At 45.7% G+C, this 18780-nt stretch overlaps 1 protein-coding gene across 1 annotated transcript in view; it reads right to left on the bottom strand.

The window, feature by feature from the left end:
- ntn1a (netrin 1a) overlaps window positions 1–18780 on the bottom strand; it is a gene marked incomplete at both ends in the record, with an annotated part of 55899 nt that overhangs the window by 4561 nt on the left and 32558 nt on the right. The window contains 4 exons of the mRNA XM_080834522.1: window positions 860–934; window positions 7599–7652; window positions 9846–9995; window positions 18340–18528. Coding sequence (XP_080690648.1) covers window positions 860–934; window positions 7599–7652; window positions 9846–9995; window positions 18340–18528 — 468 coding nt within the window. The remainder of the gene's footprint in view (window positions 1–859; window positions 935–7598; window positions 7653–9845; window positions 9996–18339; window positions 18529–18780) is intronic.

The following is an 18780-nucleotide window of genomic DNA, read 5'->3' on the forward strand; positions in this document are numbered from 1 at the left end:
CAGGACAAGCAATAATTAATAGTAAGACCTTGGGGACTTGTGCTAGTACACAGTGCAGTTAGGAACAACCGCATATCTTAAATCTGGCATCTGAGGATATCTTTAAAGACCCATCTGAAAAAAAAAATGGCTGGCGTTACCTCAAATCCAGATGTACCAACCACTGGCTGTAATAAAGTCTGTTGAACCGTTTGCGAGCACCCTGGCCACGGTTGAATGATTGCCCCCCACCCAACCCCCGGGGGGAAAGAGCCGAGGTCAGGAGAGCTCATCTGATGCTTATGTGCTCTTCAATGACATGAGAACGAACGCTGGATGGCCACAGGAATGCCTGACAGATCCAGGGTCTTCCCTTAATGAGGATCACGGAGACCATCGAGGTCCCCTCCGTCCGTCACAGTGTCATGGCTTGATCCGCTTTGTGCTTAACTACCTGCTGGGCTGTCCGTCACTGCAGCCCTCCCCTGCCCCCCCCCCCCCTCCCCAAGCCCAAATAAGCCCTTTTCTGATGGCCTTTCCTCCTGTTTGATCCTTTGACTTTCTTCTTGAAAGCCCAGAGTAAGCCGTCACTACAATAGCCCGAGAGCTGAGGACGCCCAGGGGAGCAGTTGGAGCTGAGGAAGAATAAAGATGTAGCACAGACACACATCCTCCTGTGTGTGTGTGTGTGTGTGTGTGTGTGTGTGTGTGTGTGTGTGTGTGTGTGTGTGTGTGTGTGTGTGTGTGTGTGTGTGTGTGTGTGTGTGTGTGTGTGTGTGTGTGTGTGTGTGTGTGCACGTGCATGTGTGTCTGTGCGTGTGCATGTGTATGCATGCCCACATTCAGGCATATGGTTCGACGGTGCAGACTGACTACTCACCATAATCTTTCTTGCAGTACTTCTTCATGTTGATCTTCAGCTTGCCTTTAGATGCCTTGCAGTAGGAGTCACAATCTGCGTGGAGGAACGGGTAATGGGGACAGAAGGAGAGGGAGAGGGAGGTGTTAGGGAGTTAAGGGAGTTAGAGCCACTTTCTTACAACCAGCAAAAGAACAACAGAAAAATGCAAAGTCTAATATGAGAATTCAGGACATTTCCTTGGATAGATACATGCCTCCCCTCAAATACCTTTGGCCTCTTGCAAGACCCATCTGCCCACTTCAATTGTGTTGTTCTAATAGGCTTTATGGGGCATTCAGTGGAGTGGGCCCCGGGCTATAGAAAAGAGGCAGACAAAGGCCCCCGCGTGCTCCAGCCTGTGTCCGTCTGTGGCCCTACGCTGCCCCTGGTGGGGGGACCTTTGTGCCTGGGCGCTTATTGTGCCCATCCAGATCTTTTCAATTTCACACAAAAAAGTACCTCTACATACACACTGTCCTAATGGCTTGACGGCGCTGATTAAGGCTTATTATACCCACGATCCCTTCTCCTCCCCCTTTGGCAACCCTCAATCTCCGGGTTTCTGTCAACGTGCTCAACAGCCCAGTTCCACACCAAAACTTTTCCATCACCATCACTGACACCCACCACCACCAGCGTCCATCCTTTAGTAGCCCACCTCCTGGGCCGTGTCAGCCTTTGGCATATATTACACTGGGAGTTGAGGGTGGTACTGGGTCGGCTGTAAGGGGAAGGGGGGGATTAGTCGAGGTTGTCTGCGGACAAAGGGAAGTCAGGGGAGAAATTAGCAGCCCATGAAGCATTACCAAAAAGTCCTTTTTGGTGTCCAGTCCGCCAGGGGCGAACAAATAAATACCTAACGCCGGGGGCCCCGCGCCAAACAGCTCAGTGACCCTCCTCCTACGAGCGCACCAAAGGAGCGCCAAGCGCCTGTTCCAGATCAGCGCTCCAGCCACACAGAGAGCACCACAGATTTATAATAAATGGCCCGGCCTGCTGTGGAGCTCACTGACACTCTCCACCCCAACCTTGTGCTGATTGACTGTAAAAAGAAAAAAAGCCAGATCCTGCTTTTCGCAATGCTAGAACCCGCGATACATTATTATGTATTATGAATTTTAAGAAAAAGGAAAAAAACAATTAATTTTCCTTTAGGAGATCCAAATTGGAACCAGAGTGTCTCCCTTTGTCTCTCCCCCCCCTTCCCACCTCACACATTGTCTTGGTTCCCTTTTTAAGAGTATGGCGAGACAAGAGGTGGGAGAGAGAGAGGAGAAAGGAGAAGCAGCTTGGGACAGGACAGGACCTTTCAGCTTGCCTGAATATGAACAAACTTCATTGTTTTTGGGCGACTCACGCTCCATGCCTGCCTTCTACTCTCCTTTTATATTCTGTGTGAATGAGGTTGCCTGGGCAACAGTTGAATGACAACAAAAATGCCCCCTCCCTTCCCCAAAAAGAGCATAGAAGTGGGGGGTACTTTGGGGCGGGTGGGGGCGGGTGGGGGGAGAGATAGAAGACTATTGAAGGGGAGGGTTGCTTTTCTAGTAAACCCCAAATCACTAAAAACTTGGGACATTGCATCAAATAAAAGCAGACAGAAAGAGAGAGGAACACTAGAGAGACAGAGATGGAGATGGAGAGGGAGAAAGAGAGAGAACAGTAAAGAGAGAGGGAGAGGGAGAAAGAGAGAGAACAGTAAAGGGAGAGGGAGAAAGAGAGAGAACAGTAAAGAGAGAGGGAGAGGGAGAAAGAGAGAGAACAGTAAAGAGAGAGGGAGAGGGAGAAAGAGAGAGAACAGTAAAGAGAGAGGGAGAGGGAGAAAGAGAGAGAACAGTAAAGGGAGAGGGAGAAAGAGAGAGAACAGTAAAGAGAGACAGAGACCGAGAGGGAGAAAGAGAGACCAGCACAGTAAAGGACACTGAAGAGTCCATATCGAGATGGCCTGATTTCCATGTAAATGAGGAGCACCATGGAAAAGGCTGCTTTTGTTTTCCTCATAACCCCCTTGATGCCGCCATGATACTTCCCTTTGCCACCGCTCATTTCCATTAGCTGGCCTTCTAAAGGAGAGCACCCCGAGATCCCCATTAAGGGTCTAGTTCTCCACCACAAGGACAAGCATACTCTGTGCAGGCCTGTTCAGTGAAAGCATTGGATTCACCCTACTCCTCTCTCCTAGAGGAAGAGAGTTTGCTGAAGCCCTGAAAAGAAATGTGAATTGCTCGCTGCCTGCCTTTGTGCGATAGTCTGGCTGCCAGCCTTTCTAACTCATGACGGATAGTGTGTGGAAACATCCGATCGATGCCTCAGCGCCTCATTCAAAGGCACTTCATCCTTGGCCGAGTAAAAAGACTCAGGGCTAGCAATTGCTTTGCCCTCTGTGTTTCGTGACAAAGCTCTTCCGCTGTTCTCTGCGGGTGACAGAGATACTAAACAGACCACCGCTGGGCTCGGCTGGACAGAAAGCCCTCGTACTGTAAGCACGCTCCCTCAGCACTTTCCAGCCCATTGTGCTACGCTGACTCCTAATGCACTGACAACCTACCATGCTGTGCTTTTCACGGCTAACTGAGTCCGTAAAACTATGGGGGGAAAAGAGAGTGTCAGAGAGCAACTGTACCCAACCGCTTAAACGACCCAGTGAGGACAAGCTGTGGCGGAGGCTGAGCTGGGGTCAGTGGAGCATCATCTGTATTAGACAAACTGTAGCCTCCGAGACACAGAGCTGGGAACTGCCACAATGAAGTGTGAATAACAGCACAGGGGGAAGGCTTTCTCCTCCCACAACGAGACTGATTGAGAAACAAATTGCTGCAAATAAAGCATGTAATTAGATTATAGCCAGAGCCTGGGGCTGGGGCTGCTGCCGCCTCTACTGCTGGGGATCCGACTGAATGGACTGGGCTCTTTCCAGAGAGGGAGGGGGGGGGGGAGGATAGCCTTTTCTTCCACCTTTTTAATTTCTCTCACATTTCAGTCCTCCGAAGCATAACACACAGCACATAGAGTTGGGTTGCATTGTGTGAGGGACAGAGTAAATGTTTTGGGCAAGCAGAATCTGCTTAAAGTTATAAAGGTAAAGGGCCAGTATTTAGAAGACACTTTTATCTAAAGCGACTTACAATGGCTTCCCGCAGTGGCCAGGAACTGAACCGAGGTCAACCAAGGTGGCGACGCAAAGCACTGCTAACCACCAACACCCAATGGATATGATCAGGGTTTGGTCTTCTTGTTCCAGGAAATAAGTCTTGTTTGAATCATCAGGCAAACAGTGCAGTTGGCCAGAGGCACAAGTGATATATAGTTTTATACAGTGAGAGAAGGCAGTCACAGCGACACAAGCAGTAACATCAAACAGCATTCATTATGCTGTTCTCATACCACCGCACCCTCTCTCTCTCCCTCCCTCTCTCTCTCTATCTCTCTCTTTCTCTCTTTTACTTCATCTATTTTTCTTTTAGGCAAAAAAAACTTGAGGACTTCTTGCGGGTCCAGTTGACCCAGCTCTTAAGGTCTCCAGAGGGGAAGATCATGCAAGGGTGTGAGGAGTGTGTTAATCACGGTGAAGACTTCCAGGGCGGGGCGCTTCACCAGCCGTGTGAACGCTTCCAGCTGGAGCCTGGAGCAGCCCTGAGGACTAAGGGGAAGAAAGAAAGAGGAGACTCCATGTTCTTATCACGGCTATCATCTCCAGATCATCACTGTGGTCTTCACCGTGGTCAGTGGCATCATCAGCAACTGCTAATCTCCACTGCATAGCATTCCTCTGAAGACATCTCTTTCACTGTGTGTGTGTGTGTGTGTGTGTGTGTGTGTGTGTGTGTGTGTGTGTGTGTGTGTGTGTGTGTGTGTGTGTGTGTGTGTGTGTGTGTGGGAGGGAAGGGGTTGGGATGGAGGAGGTGGGGGTGGGGCGACTCACACCATCCGTGACCTCCTGCACAATATGCGTTTTGTCTGGGCCTCGCAATCGGAGGTATTTGCCATGCATTCCACCCCTCTCTATGTGGTCAAGGGACCCATTGCTGAAGAGACAAATTAACATCCCCCCCGTCCTCTCCTCTATCCGCCCCATCCCCCCAACCCCCTCCCCTGTGTTTGGAGAGGCACCTGCTGCACAGCTGTCCGCCCCACCCCAACCCACCCCTCTCAACAAGGAGTCTGCAGGTTCTCCCCCTGTCTCCCGGGCACTGGGGGCATTGTGGTGGAGAGGGATGGGAGATGGAGGACGCTGATGGAGGACGCTGGGTCGGCGGGTGGGGGGGTGGGGGCTGGGCTAGATGCCACTGATAAGGAGGTCCACATCTGCTACTCATCATCTATTGGATGAGATCATACTTTTTTTCCAATAGCTTTGCTGTCCTAAGGTGGGCTTCAGGCGTCTGTGAAATGGGGTAATAAATGCACTCTCAGACTACAGTGTCTGGGTGGTCTAACAAGTCAATTCTGATTGGACTGCTTCAATGTGTCTGTCTCGGTGCCACGCCTACCAATCAGTTTGATTTGGGGGTTTTACCCCCAGTGTTCTGCCCCCTATACTTCCAAAACTGAGAATGTAGAATTTCAGCATAACTTAACGTAACATCATAACATTCTATTAAAATCTAGTTAATCGGTTCATAACATTTCGGAAACATTTACGATTCTTATTGAGACTAGCCTTCCCAAAGATTTTGAAAGCTCCGTTTTCATTGCATAATGTTACATGGCTTTTGTTGTAGGATAGTAAGATTTTATAAAAAAATGTAATGCATCTGAATTTCAAAATGAATTTTCTTGAACAATTTTTTACAGAACCAAAACAAAGCAAATACATTTGTCTAGTTAATGCAAAAACATTACTGGACTTTACTTAACGTCTACGTTGCCAGATAGTTATTCTATGGGTAGGCATTAGCTAAAATGTTTCAAGTTGGCTTTGTTGTCTCGAGCATTTTCATATCATTGCTAATTATGAATTTTATTTAAGGTTTTGCATAGGCCCCAGTGGGTCTGAGAAGGATTTTTAGTGGTAACAGGATCCAAGTTATTTGTTGGCTTAAATGGAGAGTTATGCCAAGCATCTCTGAAGGATTATTCTTTCCAATTGTTTTAAATAGCTACTCCATATGGAGATATTAAACACTGTAACAAAAGTACTATCCCCATTCTAAAAAAATTAAATGACAAATATTTTACAGAACTTGACGACATTGTAAGTTTCTAGTGATTGTACTACCTTTTAAATGATAATTTTTAATATCTGGTTACAATATTTGAGTTAAAATAGCTGAAAAGACCAGAAGCCGCAAACGCAAGTACTAGCTTCCCCAATAAAAGTGAAGCATTACAGACCAATGTTTCTTGGGGAAACTGTAGCTTAAAACCGCCATGTGTTTCTAGGGTCAAATCATGAAATGCAAAACCGCTGGGGGTAAATTGATGATTCCTTGTTTGTAAGGGGCCTTATTGTTTGTTTTAGGTGACCTGTAACACCCTCTCCCTCAATGTGCCTTACTGCTGTCTTAGGCAAAGACCATTTTCCAAACCCAGTGTAACCCATATCTGCCACCAACGCTTACACAGCCAGTCCAGAGCTCTGTATGAATTCCCAACACTGAGGAGCAAACTGGAAGCAAGAAAAAGATGGAGAAGAGAAAAAAAAGAGGATTGGAACAGAGTAAGGGTGAGAAAGAAGGAGAGAACACGAGCTGTGCTCCCAGACTCCACTCCACTGTCAATCTAATCTGTCAGTGAAGCATTAGAGGCCTCTGCGTCTGACGACAGCTGCAGGGCCTTTCCCACACGCAAGACTTAGTCGAAAGAGAATGATGAGCACTCCTTCTACAGGACAAGTGGAAGCATTTATGATCATTCTGCTTTATCCTACGCTTCTATCCCAGAGGGCTGTTTCACGCTGTTATTTATCTCTGTTCTTCTTAGTATTTCAGACATTAGAGCCATATTTCAACCATACCGAAACATCGCTCAGGGTATTGCGCAACGTTCTGTCTGCGGTACAATTTAACGTTATCTGACGGACTGGATGTTGTATGGATGGATAAAAATCACGTTCAAGGTTTGGCACATATTTTGCTTGCAAGGAAGTAAAAAAAAAAAATAACAAAGCTGAGTTCATGAAAGCTGAAGTGGTGGATATAAATTGTGTATCCTATGAAGATCTTCCACAGATGTAGTCACCATTAACTTGGATGCCTAAAAGTTCCATTTCTACTAAGGGGGGGAAAAAAATCAACAAATCAACAATAACAAGTCCCTGAGATCTCCTGCGTCAGCGCCCCGCTGCGAGCCAGTTAAGGCTGATTAATTGGCGGAAGAGTGGAAGATTAAAGGAGTCCCGTCCCAAGGCCAGGGGTAATTGATTTAATATTTATGAACTGCCAGCGAGGAGGAAAGGCAACAGGGATCCAATTTGAGTCTGTGCTCCTCCACGTGTGGTGGGGAGTATAGGGGAGGTGTTTGAGTCTGTGCTCCTCCACGTTTGGTGGGGAGTGTAGGGGAGGTGTTTGAGTCTGTGTTCCTCCACGTGTGGTGGAGAGTATAGGGGAGGTGTTTCGCTCAACATAGCCTTTAAATCTCATCTCTGGTGATGCTACTTAAAGCCAGGAAGCCGTTTGAGAATTCCCTCTGATATTTTCCCATAAATGAAGATGCATTTTGAGGTGAATATCTTTAATATAGCCTGGTGCATAGCCGGATGGATCAGACCTACCCTTACCTGCTGGTTCTTCCGTGCTGCTTGCGGTAGTTGTTGGTGGTGCTACTGGGATCTCTGTTACCAGCAAAGAAAAACAGACAAAAATCATGTTAAACATGTACTAAAACGGGGAGAATACATGATTTCTTACTTAACTGGTGATTTAGCAAAATATGTCACAATCATTTTAACCTGGAATTTATTTAAATTGGAAACATTTGCATTAAACCCTCACACATGCATGTAATTCAGTCCCAAATATAATTTGCCACAATGTAAGAATACCTTAAAGTAACCAGTACTGGGAATATAGAATGTCATGTTCTGATTTGAGATTGTAGAGGACTGGATAGTTTACAACTCATAGCGCTCCCGTTCCTCTCTGCTTTTGAAAGCCACCTCTAAGGCGTATGACCAAGACTTGATTCTTTCAACCCTCCTTCAGAGCAATCTAGTAGGAAGTAGAGTGTCTAGGTAAAAGGCAGTTCCAAAAAACTATGCAAAGACACCCTTGACACCGAAGTGTACAGATACCAAGTTGTAGATCACTACAATTAACACATTAACACAAAAACCAGAAGCAAGTGGAAAGCAAGGAACAGGCAAGATCAAAGGGACAACAGAAAAAAGGGGACTACAAACACAAATATTCATACAAAGTATGACAAGACTTTCTCCAGAGAGAGTGCACCAGAAAACAATTGAGCATGCTTTAAAGTGCCTGTGGAATGGAAGAAAGAATCAAGTCTTCTGACAAAAAATGCCCCTCAGGTTATGGCGAGTTGTCATCTTCTTTTCTTCAAATCTGGTTTTGTTGGAAGACCTGTGTTCAATCTACAGACTTGCAAGTAGAAATGTATATGGGCTGAAACGTTACTGGAAAGTCTTGATAGCTGGGGGCTGCTTGTAGGTCAAATCCACAGGGTGGGATTAACTGATTTGGGTGACCGCTAAATTCATTTTTGTCAGCATTCCTCATAAATTAAATGTAATGAATGGTCTTAAGTCCTTTGATGCTTTTGCCAGTGAACATGAAGCTCATAAATGTAGTATATAAATCTTTTAAATTTGACATTATTCCTATGGTTGAAGTTGCAAAAGAAAAATCACTATATTCAACTCTATTGGACGGTTTTGTAAAATGTTGTCCTCTTTAAAAGTCAGAAATGGTCAGAAATGGTAAATAAGCTTATTAATCAGAATGATTTGAACCTGTCTGAATCCCAGGGTGGTCTGAGACGCAAGCAAACCAAAACTCTGTGTCAAACAGCACCCTGTTACTGCCGCCATTAACGCACATCTATGGTCATTATGCATCTGTATTTATGGCCTCCAGCAGGATATAATAACATGGCTGTGTCTCATAATCAACAACTACTATGGATTTACAGTCATCTGCTTTGGACGGCATGAAGTAGGGACCTACACTCTTTGTTCCAATTCAACTTGGCACAGGATTGACAAGTGCTGGTTAGTGCGCACTGTTACAATCAAAACAGATCATTTCACTATTATAAGCGAAACGAAATAGTCAGTCAGTCTCTGGAACGTCTATCGGTCCAAGTTTCTCACATTCGTATGTGACTTTTTCCGAACTTTCCCAGGAAAAATCAAAGATATCCCATTCCAATTCGTTTATAGGTTTAATTGATCCCTTCTCTGCTCTTTGCCAGAGACTTGACTTGAGAGTGACTCACTCCCATGACAGCTTTGTCCCGTTTCCAAGCTTAGTTTAATTGACAAAAGCACCAAAGTAAAACAATTACAGAGAAATTAGGGGTGCCACAAAGGCAGTTGTGTTGTTATTTGATAGCAAAATGCCTTAATCTTTGGTCCTCACTTGGTATTCCTTCGAGCTTGGCATAGGAACCATTTATTACTTTGAATGTCCAGCATCGCCAAAATCTGATGTCTGGAGATACCGTTAAGAAATCACAGAGTCGGACTTGAGATTTATAAGGAGAGTGACTGTCAGCAGGTGGCAAGATCGTAACATTGTCCAATTGGGGATTGATTTAACGGTCTGTTTATGGTCGTTGTTCCATTCACTGTTCAAATAACTCAACATTCTGTCTGAAGGAATAACAGCAGAGGAACAAAGAGGAGATGAAATTGACTTCCATGAGACGCCTTGAGACGCCTTGCTGTCTGATAATAGCAGTAAAGCTCTTGGACGTCCCTCGTCCCGTGGACTGCAGGTATGTCTCTGTTAACCTCTGAGGTGGCTTAAGTGGAAGAGGAGTTTGGCTGAAAGACTGGTGCACGTACTTATGCATGGGGCAATGGGCGAGCGGCTCTGCTGGTAGCCTTTAGCACAACGGTTGCACGTGATACCCGTCACGCCGTCTTTACAGGGACATTGGCCCGTGGTTTGGTTACAGGTTTTGCCCGCAGCGCCCACGGGATGGCAATCGCATGCTGTGAGGAATAGAAGAGAAGAGGTAAGAGAACACACGTGTGGGGGACACTCTCACACATAAACATTTACACCCCCCCTTACACACACACACACACATATAGATACATATAAACACATGTTCACAGACATATAATAATACCTGCACACACAGAGACGACTACGCTTACATACCGCACACATACAACGAGAACAGATAAACAACAGCAGAAGTGAAGATCTGCAGACAAGACAGCAAAGCTAGCGTTAGCGTCAGGGGGAGACGAAGATAGCTTCAGGGGGAGCTGAAGGATGAAATGGAGCTCCTGTGATTTCCATTTTTGATTGGCACAACTTAAAGGATCCTGTTCTTTTTCCACTGGTCTTTAGAGGAGAGCATCTACCATGTGTGAACAATCCTGCACGGGTGTGTGGGAAGTCTCTCTCTTTTCTTTCTTTCATCAAAACCACTCATTCCATCTATTTGATCAATTACAGGGGCTCACTAAAACAAAGGCATTGTGTAAACCTGTACGTTCTGATTATTTAAACAGCAGCATCGTATAACTCTGGCCTTGAGTCACAGCCCATCTCCAGTATATATGTGTGTTTATAACAACAGGAAATCACAAAGATGAATCTGTTTGGGCGTCCTGAGCTTTGAGCTTGTGCCAAAAACCTGCATCTGTCGCATTTCCTCCGAATCTGGGAGGTCTCTCTGAGCCATATGGTTTAATTTTGCCTCCTATGTGGGAGAGCGTGCAATAACTTTACATCTCGGAGTAACTTTTTTATCTTGAGGGCAGCCCTCGTGTTGCTACAGATGCTATTGAAGGGAAAATTCTTGCTGGCTGCTCACAGTATCGATATTACGTCACAAGCAGAAAAGCCCCCTGCTCTAATAGGCTGCAGCCACACAACCACACAAATATTTCAACATGTCCTCCCATCAAACACGCAGATTTTCAAACAGCCCATTTATTTGAGTCAATATTGAGGGACCATATGGGTCGTTACAGTGGGGTGGGATATGGGTGCTTGTGTGTGATGCTTTATGTGTTAGGCCCTGTAAGCCTGTGTGAGACATGAGGGATGTCAGGTTCCAGCCTGCGGGGGTAGACCTGCCCAGCCCAGAGGAGCCACTCCCCTCCTCTCTGCCTTGTGTCACTTGTCACTACCCAGCCATCAAAGCCCTCTTTAAGCAGGCCCACTTGAAGGGCTGTTTGTGTGAGGTTTCGTTTAGCCACTAATGGGAATGCCACACTTTTATGCCGAATAAAAAGATTTTTCAAATCTCGGATTTGTATGTATGAAAATTGCAATTTGAACGAAGGTTAAAATACGTCGGGAAACCTTCTACCTTGAGTAACCTTTTAGGAAGTTTCAATGCTAAATGGAGTTCAATCTCACTTCAGCTTTGAAAGGTATAGTCTGGCAAATCTACTAAGCTCAACTTCTGTTTACTTTCCAATTCTGGACCCATAAAAATGATGGATCATCGATGTGATTTTAGTGTTGAATTTCTTGGTGGCGTTTCAGTGGTAAGTAGGACAAATTAACTGTTAAATGACTGCTACATGTGATCTATCAGGTGTGTGTTCACTACTTTATCATTTTTTCCAAATTTTGTTGCCCCAATTTTTCATGTGGAAAAATGGAAAACTACTTTGGATTATGACACAGTTCCTCCCTTAGCTCTCTCCTCGGAGCACACAATCTTACCCCCCTGACTCCCTCCCCCTCTCGGCGGAACACACGGTCTTACCCCCTGACTCCCCCTCTCCTCGGAACACACCGTCTCCATCTCCCTCGCCCTTCTCCTCCTGCTCTGCCCTCACAAGTCTGTATCTACAGTTAAGATTTATTGTTTCCCCTCTTATCTCCACCTGACAACAAAGTGGAATCAGTGGCCTTTCCACTCTTATCAGACCCAGGGTGTGCTGCCGAGGTGCTGAAGCACATGTAGTGATTAGCTCAATCTCCTCAATCTGTCACTCTCCTCATCGACTCGCTTTGTCTGGCACTCAGACAAAATAGATCACCAGGGCTCATGGGGGCTTACTGATGCTATCTTCAAGCACACAGATTTATCAGCGTGTCTGACAAGGCAAAAAAAAAGAAGAACTTCTAGTTGGCGGGGGGGCAGGATACTTCTGAGAACTAGATTAGTCTCAAAAACTGCATCAGCCCAATAACTGTCATGGCCAGACAGTTTGAGCTCAACAGTAAATCAAGGTGCACCACACATGGGTTCCAGGTGGACCAATCCCCCCTCTTGAGTCTGGTAGGGTCTTGAGAAGGGGCTTTAAGTGGGTGTCCAAGGGGGAAAGTGGTTGCACTCAGGCCTCCAGACGACTCGGAGGAGACGTGGAGCTTTTCAGATCTCACTCGAGGGCCACTCTTTCACACACATGCTGCACTCTCTCCCCCGGCTAAGAGGAACACGCTCCCATGTCGTCAGCTTTCACCTATCCTATAAAGCACCGCTTTTGGAGTGTCGTGCACTTTTTAACGCACGCCTGGTGAGCTGTGGCTTCTTGCTTGAGCGTGGAAACACCCCCTGAAGGTGAGGCTTTGGTCCCATGTAAACGTCCCTCTCTCTCCTCCCTCTCTCTATCCTCTCGCTGCTCAGATGCAAAGCGGGATTGGGTTTCTCACGTAAAAAGATCTTGGCGAGGGGAGATGCAAATAAAGGCTGAAAAATGTTCTCTGGTAATGGGAGTGTGGAACCCATTTCAAAGAGATCTGCCGCAGTGGCTTCAATGGAGCAGATTGCACAACGTGAGAAGTTTTGAACCCTGCCAATCGTTTACCATAAGGCTGGTGTTTGAAGTTTGAACTCCTCTCCCCCCATTAAATCTATGTGCTCCGAGCCAGTAGAATAATTTGTTGAGCGCTGGAGTTTGGCCAGCCCAGCTAAGGCTGCGTGTTGTTATAATTAGGTTTGAACTAGCCCTCAAAAATGTCTGAAGCCAATAAAGAGAGGGAAAAAATGATAGCAGCGTTACTTAAGCCTTGTCAGTGCAATGTTGCTCTTGGTGTCTCTTTTAAATTGTGGTTTCCCAACGTTGATTGGGCTTTTAGGGGAAGTGATACCAAGTTATTTATTTACAGCAAGATACTAATTTAGCTAAATCTAAGGATACCACCTCTTTTGACCACAACAGAATTTTCTCAGCAAACATCAGACGAATTGTCATGTTATGTTCTATACGTTTTTCTAATGGGAACCAGCCGCCTCGAGCACCATTTTGAAAATCAAAAGCGAAAAGTGAGGTCATGAAAAACAATATTTTGAAAACCCTAACAGAAAATGTTATTTGTGGTTAATAACGCTCTATTGTGCCAATGCAAGACATATGCAAAGGATAGCGGGTGTAATAGCTTAAATATGTTGCTCAAAACTAAAACAGGCCTTTTCCCCCCTTAACACAACCTAACTCTGCTTTGGAAAATACTCTCTGTGCCATTGCATGTAATGAGTCGCTGCTCAAGCTTGTGAATTGAAACCCCCGGTAAGCTGGGGACACTACCTACTCTCCTGGAAGATTAACCCTCCTCTACGCTTTGAACAGAACCATAACAGGGATGGGGTACACAGGAACGGAACTTTCATTTTTGTCTATTTGTATGCCATCCCCATGGCAACCGCATACACCAAAGCTGTTTAACAAGAGACACAATTAGCTTGACGGTCTTAGGACCCCGCGCCACACTCCAGGGAGCTAATCAGCGGATGACGCAATCCTCCACAGCCCATTTTAGAGGGCCGAGCGTTTGCCTGTATGCCTTCGGAGTCTGCTTGCCGAAGTCTCTCTGTAAATACCCTCAATGCAAGTTTCCAATCAAGTGACCATTCAGAGCTCTTAACCGGGGGCCACCCAAAGTGCGTTTTGGCGAGGCCTTTAGTGTCGCGTCCACCTGTATGATCTCAGTGGCGGCTCACCGTGTGTAAACAGAATGGCTCATTTGCGAAATCAAATCCAGTTTTGAGGAGGGCTTCACTTCAGTGCGCTGATCCTCCGTGGCAGGCCAAGCGTTCCCATAGGGCAGAACATTCAACATAATGAGCGAAAAAGGAAAAAATGGCTGCGGAACAAGATACACATTTTCAAAGCCTCACGCTCCACACCTTGTGTATTTACATGGTCGTCTATGAGGGGTGACGGCATAAATCACACAGATGCTGGATACTGTTTCATCAACAGCACCACACAGTGAGCGGCCACGTTTTCAGTCTATCAACGACCCCTGAAACCTGTCTGCATCAGTTACACACACGGCTCCTTCAGGCACAAGCAACAACTCACGGCACCAAACATTCCTCTACCCTCTAGTGTTCATGGGTAGTGCTTCAGTCCAAAACCCGCAAAGGGGGAACAGTTCCTCCTACAATAAATAACAGTACGACCTTAATTGCTGTCGGTTTTGAACACTTCATTTGTCAGCCGAGGAGCACACCAGAGTCTGGCTCAGGGGCTTTTCTTTTTCATTGACTGATACTGAGCTATGATTCATGGACCAGTCAAGACATTTTTAGTGGTGAACTATTTGATGGCTCAAATAAATGCTCCAAAAAAATACTTGATCTGTGGTAAATTCATTAAAAGTGGGAGAGATCCTACAGAGTTCTTTTCTCTCTGCCCACCATGAGGTCCACATATAGTTTTGTCGAAATGTTGAAACTGGCAAGCGAAAGGAATCGTGCTTCGTATCATTTGTCACCTTTTGGTAATTACCGTAGATTCTCTATTGTGAGTCTGTTTTGATGTAACTAAATACAGCCATATAACTTCAACAATGTTTGCTTATAATTACATTAGGGGCTTTAACTTTGGCAACTTTCTGGATGAAATTGAGCAAGACTGCTTAGATAGGCTGCCGATTTGATAAATTATGATGAAATCTGTTTACACTTCCATTTGGTGTGAGGCAACGCGAGGAGTCAACTTGAGTTAATGGAGGACGTAGCTCTTGCATATGAAATGTGCTGTTGCTTCTCCGTGGTGATATTATTTAATTACCCTAGCGGCAAACAAGCTATCAGATAAATCTCACAGTACAGGAAGACTCAGCAGCAACTGAGCCCGTGTGAGTTTACAAGGGGAATATAATCTTAACTCTCCATGGATGGCTCCTGTACGCCTCGAATCAGGTTGATATTTATGGGTACAAGTTTAAGTCCTCCTTGAGTTGAGTTGTGTTTGAATTGAATTGGTTTTTTCAGTTGATTATTGATGAATAGCAGGACAGATGGACATGGTCACAATGGCAATGGTACAGTGAGTGGAGTTCATGTAATGTTGGAGTGAGTTGAACAGAATGGAGATTAAAAAGGCAGGCTTTGTAGCTCCAGCAGTCCTTGTGAGATGAATGACTCGACCAAGAGGTTGAAAACACAGTAGCAGAGAAGAAATATAGGTCTATGCAATTCCTTAAAAGTTATGTTTGAGAGTTGAAACGGAAAAAAAGAGCAGTGGGAGGAGAAAGCAAGAGACATACACCAGTGCAAAGAGAGTAATGGAGAAGCATGCAGGTAGAGGTTGAGATGAAGAAGGCACCAGTGGCCCCCTCTGTGTCCTGTCCAAGGGTTTGAGAAATGACCCAGAGCGGGCCAGAGTATCCACATGAGCACACCAGCCACACTGCTCTCTCTGCCTGAAGGCCACAGTGATGCATTTTCCTTACCACTTTGTTGGACTACTTCATAATTGTTTTGAGATTATTTATGAGGAGTTGGTAAACTCATGCCACCAGAAAAGGAGACGATGGCCCCAAAGCATTCAATGCCAAGGTAAAACACACACACACCATCTGTTCGGAGGTTTGGAGAACTATTGTAAATGATGCAGTCTACTCTGAGTTTTTCATTGAATTTGTGAGTGAATTCCGCCCGGGTTGTTGACCCTGATCCAGTTTGCCTGAGAAACCCTCAAAGGTCCCTGTCTCAATTCTCTAAGAAACAGAGGAATTCATTACGTCTCCAAGTAAAGCAAATCATTTTTAATATTTAAAAAAAAAAAATCCCAGAGTCACCTGGGACCTGCCAGATTATTCCGAGTTTATTTTAATTGCAAAGGCCAAGTGGAAAAAAAGGCTCTGAAGTATTTCTTACAATTTTCCTCTATAAACTATATATGGCTGCACAAAATGATTTGCTTCCCTCTGTCTTGTGTTGGACAAACTGGAGTAGTACATCTACATTCATTCAAACATAAAACTCTTTTTTCTAAAACAACTTGGATGATCCAAATTCTTTCTGTACAGTTATAAATCTCTGTTTTTCAACTTGGCAAAGCTGCACAGTGTTATGATACCTTGACTGCAATAGTTCTTCCTCAATGGATGGAACAGATAAGAGTCCTAAAGGGGTTGGATTGTGGAAGGAGAAATGCATCACTTGGCCTGCAGGCTTTTTTCCCCATAGTAAAAAAAAAACCCCACACACAAGCATTACGAGATGCTGAAAGAATCAAGTCTTGTCCACATGAGCAAAGATGTAAAAAAACAATATGGTAAAATCCCCACCGATGAGACATGAGGGTTAACGGTACACAGAGACCAATGATAAATGTCTGTTTGCATTCCAAGTCGACAGCAGAATCTGAGGGGTTAATGTCAGTTTGGTTTATGGCAGGATGGGCATGTTGGTTAGGTGATGCATTTTTGCAATACTTTTTCCATGCAGGTAAATTAAATGTGCAGGTGTGTGTGTGTGTGTGTGTGTGTTTGTGTGTGTGTGTGTGTGTGCTTTCAAGATGGAGATGACACTTAACAATGGAAATGATGAATGAAAGATACAAAATATACATTTTCATCAACCTCATAATAGTATCACTTTTTCTTATTTAATTGTAGGTCTTGCCTCTGTTTCTTCATCGTTAAGCTCCATGTCTACAACACTGTCCTCCCTTCAGAGCTTGGGGGAAAAAAACTGTTTACATGCACAGGCGAACATCAACATTCGGAGCCAAATAAACTTTTGGCTCCCTCTGTTTTCTGGAAGGGGTCATGTTGATTATGTTGTGTGGAAAATAAACAAGCTGTCTTTTCATCTCCTCCGTGTTGAATTCTCACTCTGAGCGAAAAAACATTCACCAACCGTGCCTGCGTCAAACTGATGGATTGTTTTCTTTTTTATCTATTTATCTGTTTGTTCTTTAACTCTCGGCGCAAGACTAATATTTTCCACAAGGCCCCCCCGGTCTCGGGTGGAAGCGATCCTTAACTCCCCGTGGACAGGAACTGAAAAGGTATGTCCGTGCGGGGGCACGTCGAGGTGTTTGTGTGTGTGTGTGTGTGCGGGGGCACGTTGAGGTGTGATGAGGAGGCTTGTTTGCACAGAGCTTGAGCTCCTGTTATCTCCCCCTCCGGCACTGGGAGGTGAGAATGGCCTGGCCTTCTGTCTGTCTTTCTCCTCTTCTTCTCATGATTTTTTCTCGCTCTGTTTGCTTTTCTTTCTGTTTTCTCACCCTCTTTCTTCTATCATGTCAGCGGCCTGGGACGGGTCGTAGGAGAGCGCGGCATCGTCCAACACACCTGTGTGTGAGTGCTGGCGGTGGTGGTCTGTGTATGTGTGTGTGTGTGTGTGTGTGTGTGTGTGTGTGTCTGTGTGGGTGTGAGTGTGTGTGTGTGTGTGTGTGTGTGTGTGTGTGTGTGTGTGTGTGTGTGTGTGTGTGTGTGTGTGTGTGCTCGTGGTGGTGATGTGTGTATGTGTGTGTGTGAGCGCTGGTGGAGGTGGTGATGTGTGTGTGTGTGTGTGTGTTGAAGAGAGGGTATACCTTAACTATTCTCATCCTCCGACCCCCACCCCTTCCTAATACCGCTCACTCATCTGACCTGCAGCAGGGATCACTTCACACCTTGGCTCTGTTTGTTTGGCTTGTCCTGTCAGAGCCCTCCTCCCCAAATGAATCCAAATAACTGAGTGTCAGGAAGATGTACCCCACCATCCGCCCCAAACCTCCCCCCTGCCCCCCCCCCTCATCCTACCCCTTCCCTGTGAGACCCCCCTCCCCCTCCCCAAACTTGCTGACAGAGCCCCGTGGGGGAAGAGCGGGCCCGGAGTGACGGGATTCCTCGCATCCCCGTCTGCTCAAGCCATTTAGCTCCCCTCGCTCACGTCCACCCGCCACACACAGGCCCCACACTCATATAATACACGTCAACTGTGAGCTCCCAACTACACTGTTCTTCACCTTCACTTCCAGTATATGTTCTTCCTCTGAATAAATAGTTGTACGTATCTCGGAGAAGATCTCGTGTTTTCATTCCTGCCCTAGAAGCCGTGTCCCAGCCATCACACACAGTTTTAAAAAAAAAATTCCCCCCCATTTTTTTGGGCCAGGTCCTCTGTGGCTGCCATACCTTTGCAGGCCTTCCTGTGTGAGATGGGTTTGGCCATGTCTCTGTAGTAGCCTTCCTTGCAGTAGTGGCAGTGGCGGCCAGCCGTGTTGTGTCGGCAGTTGAGGCACACGCCTCCGCTCTTCCTCCCCGACAGCTTGTACAGCTCCATGTTGAAGCGGCAGCGTCTGGCGTGCAGGTTGCAGTTACAGGCTGCAGAAACAGGAAAGGACAGCTCATTAGAACTACAGCAGTTATAGGCTACAGAGACAGGAAAGAAGAGCACATTAGAACTACAGCAGTTATAGGCTACAGAGACAGGAAAGAAGAGCACATTATAACTACAGCAGGACTTTCATGAACTAATAACAATCCAACAACTATGCAGAGTTATTCCACAGTCAGTCACAAATGTTCTTTTTCGTAATGGTAAGACATCATTGAAAATAAACAAATACAGTACCA

Source organism: Sprattus sprattus (genome assembly GCF_963457725.1).
Source record: "Sprattus sprattus genome assembly, chromosome: 1".
NCBI lineage: Eukaryota > Metazoa > Chordata > Actinopteri > Clupeiformes > Clupeidae > Sprattus > Sprattus sprattus.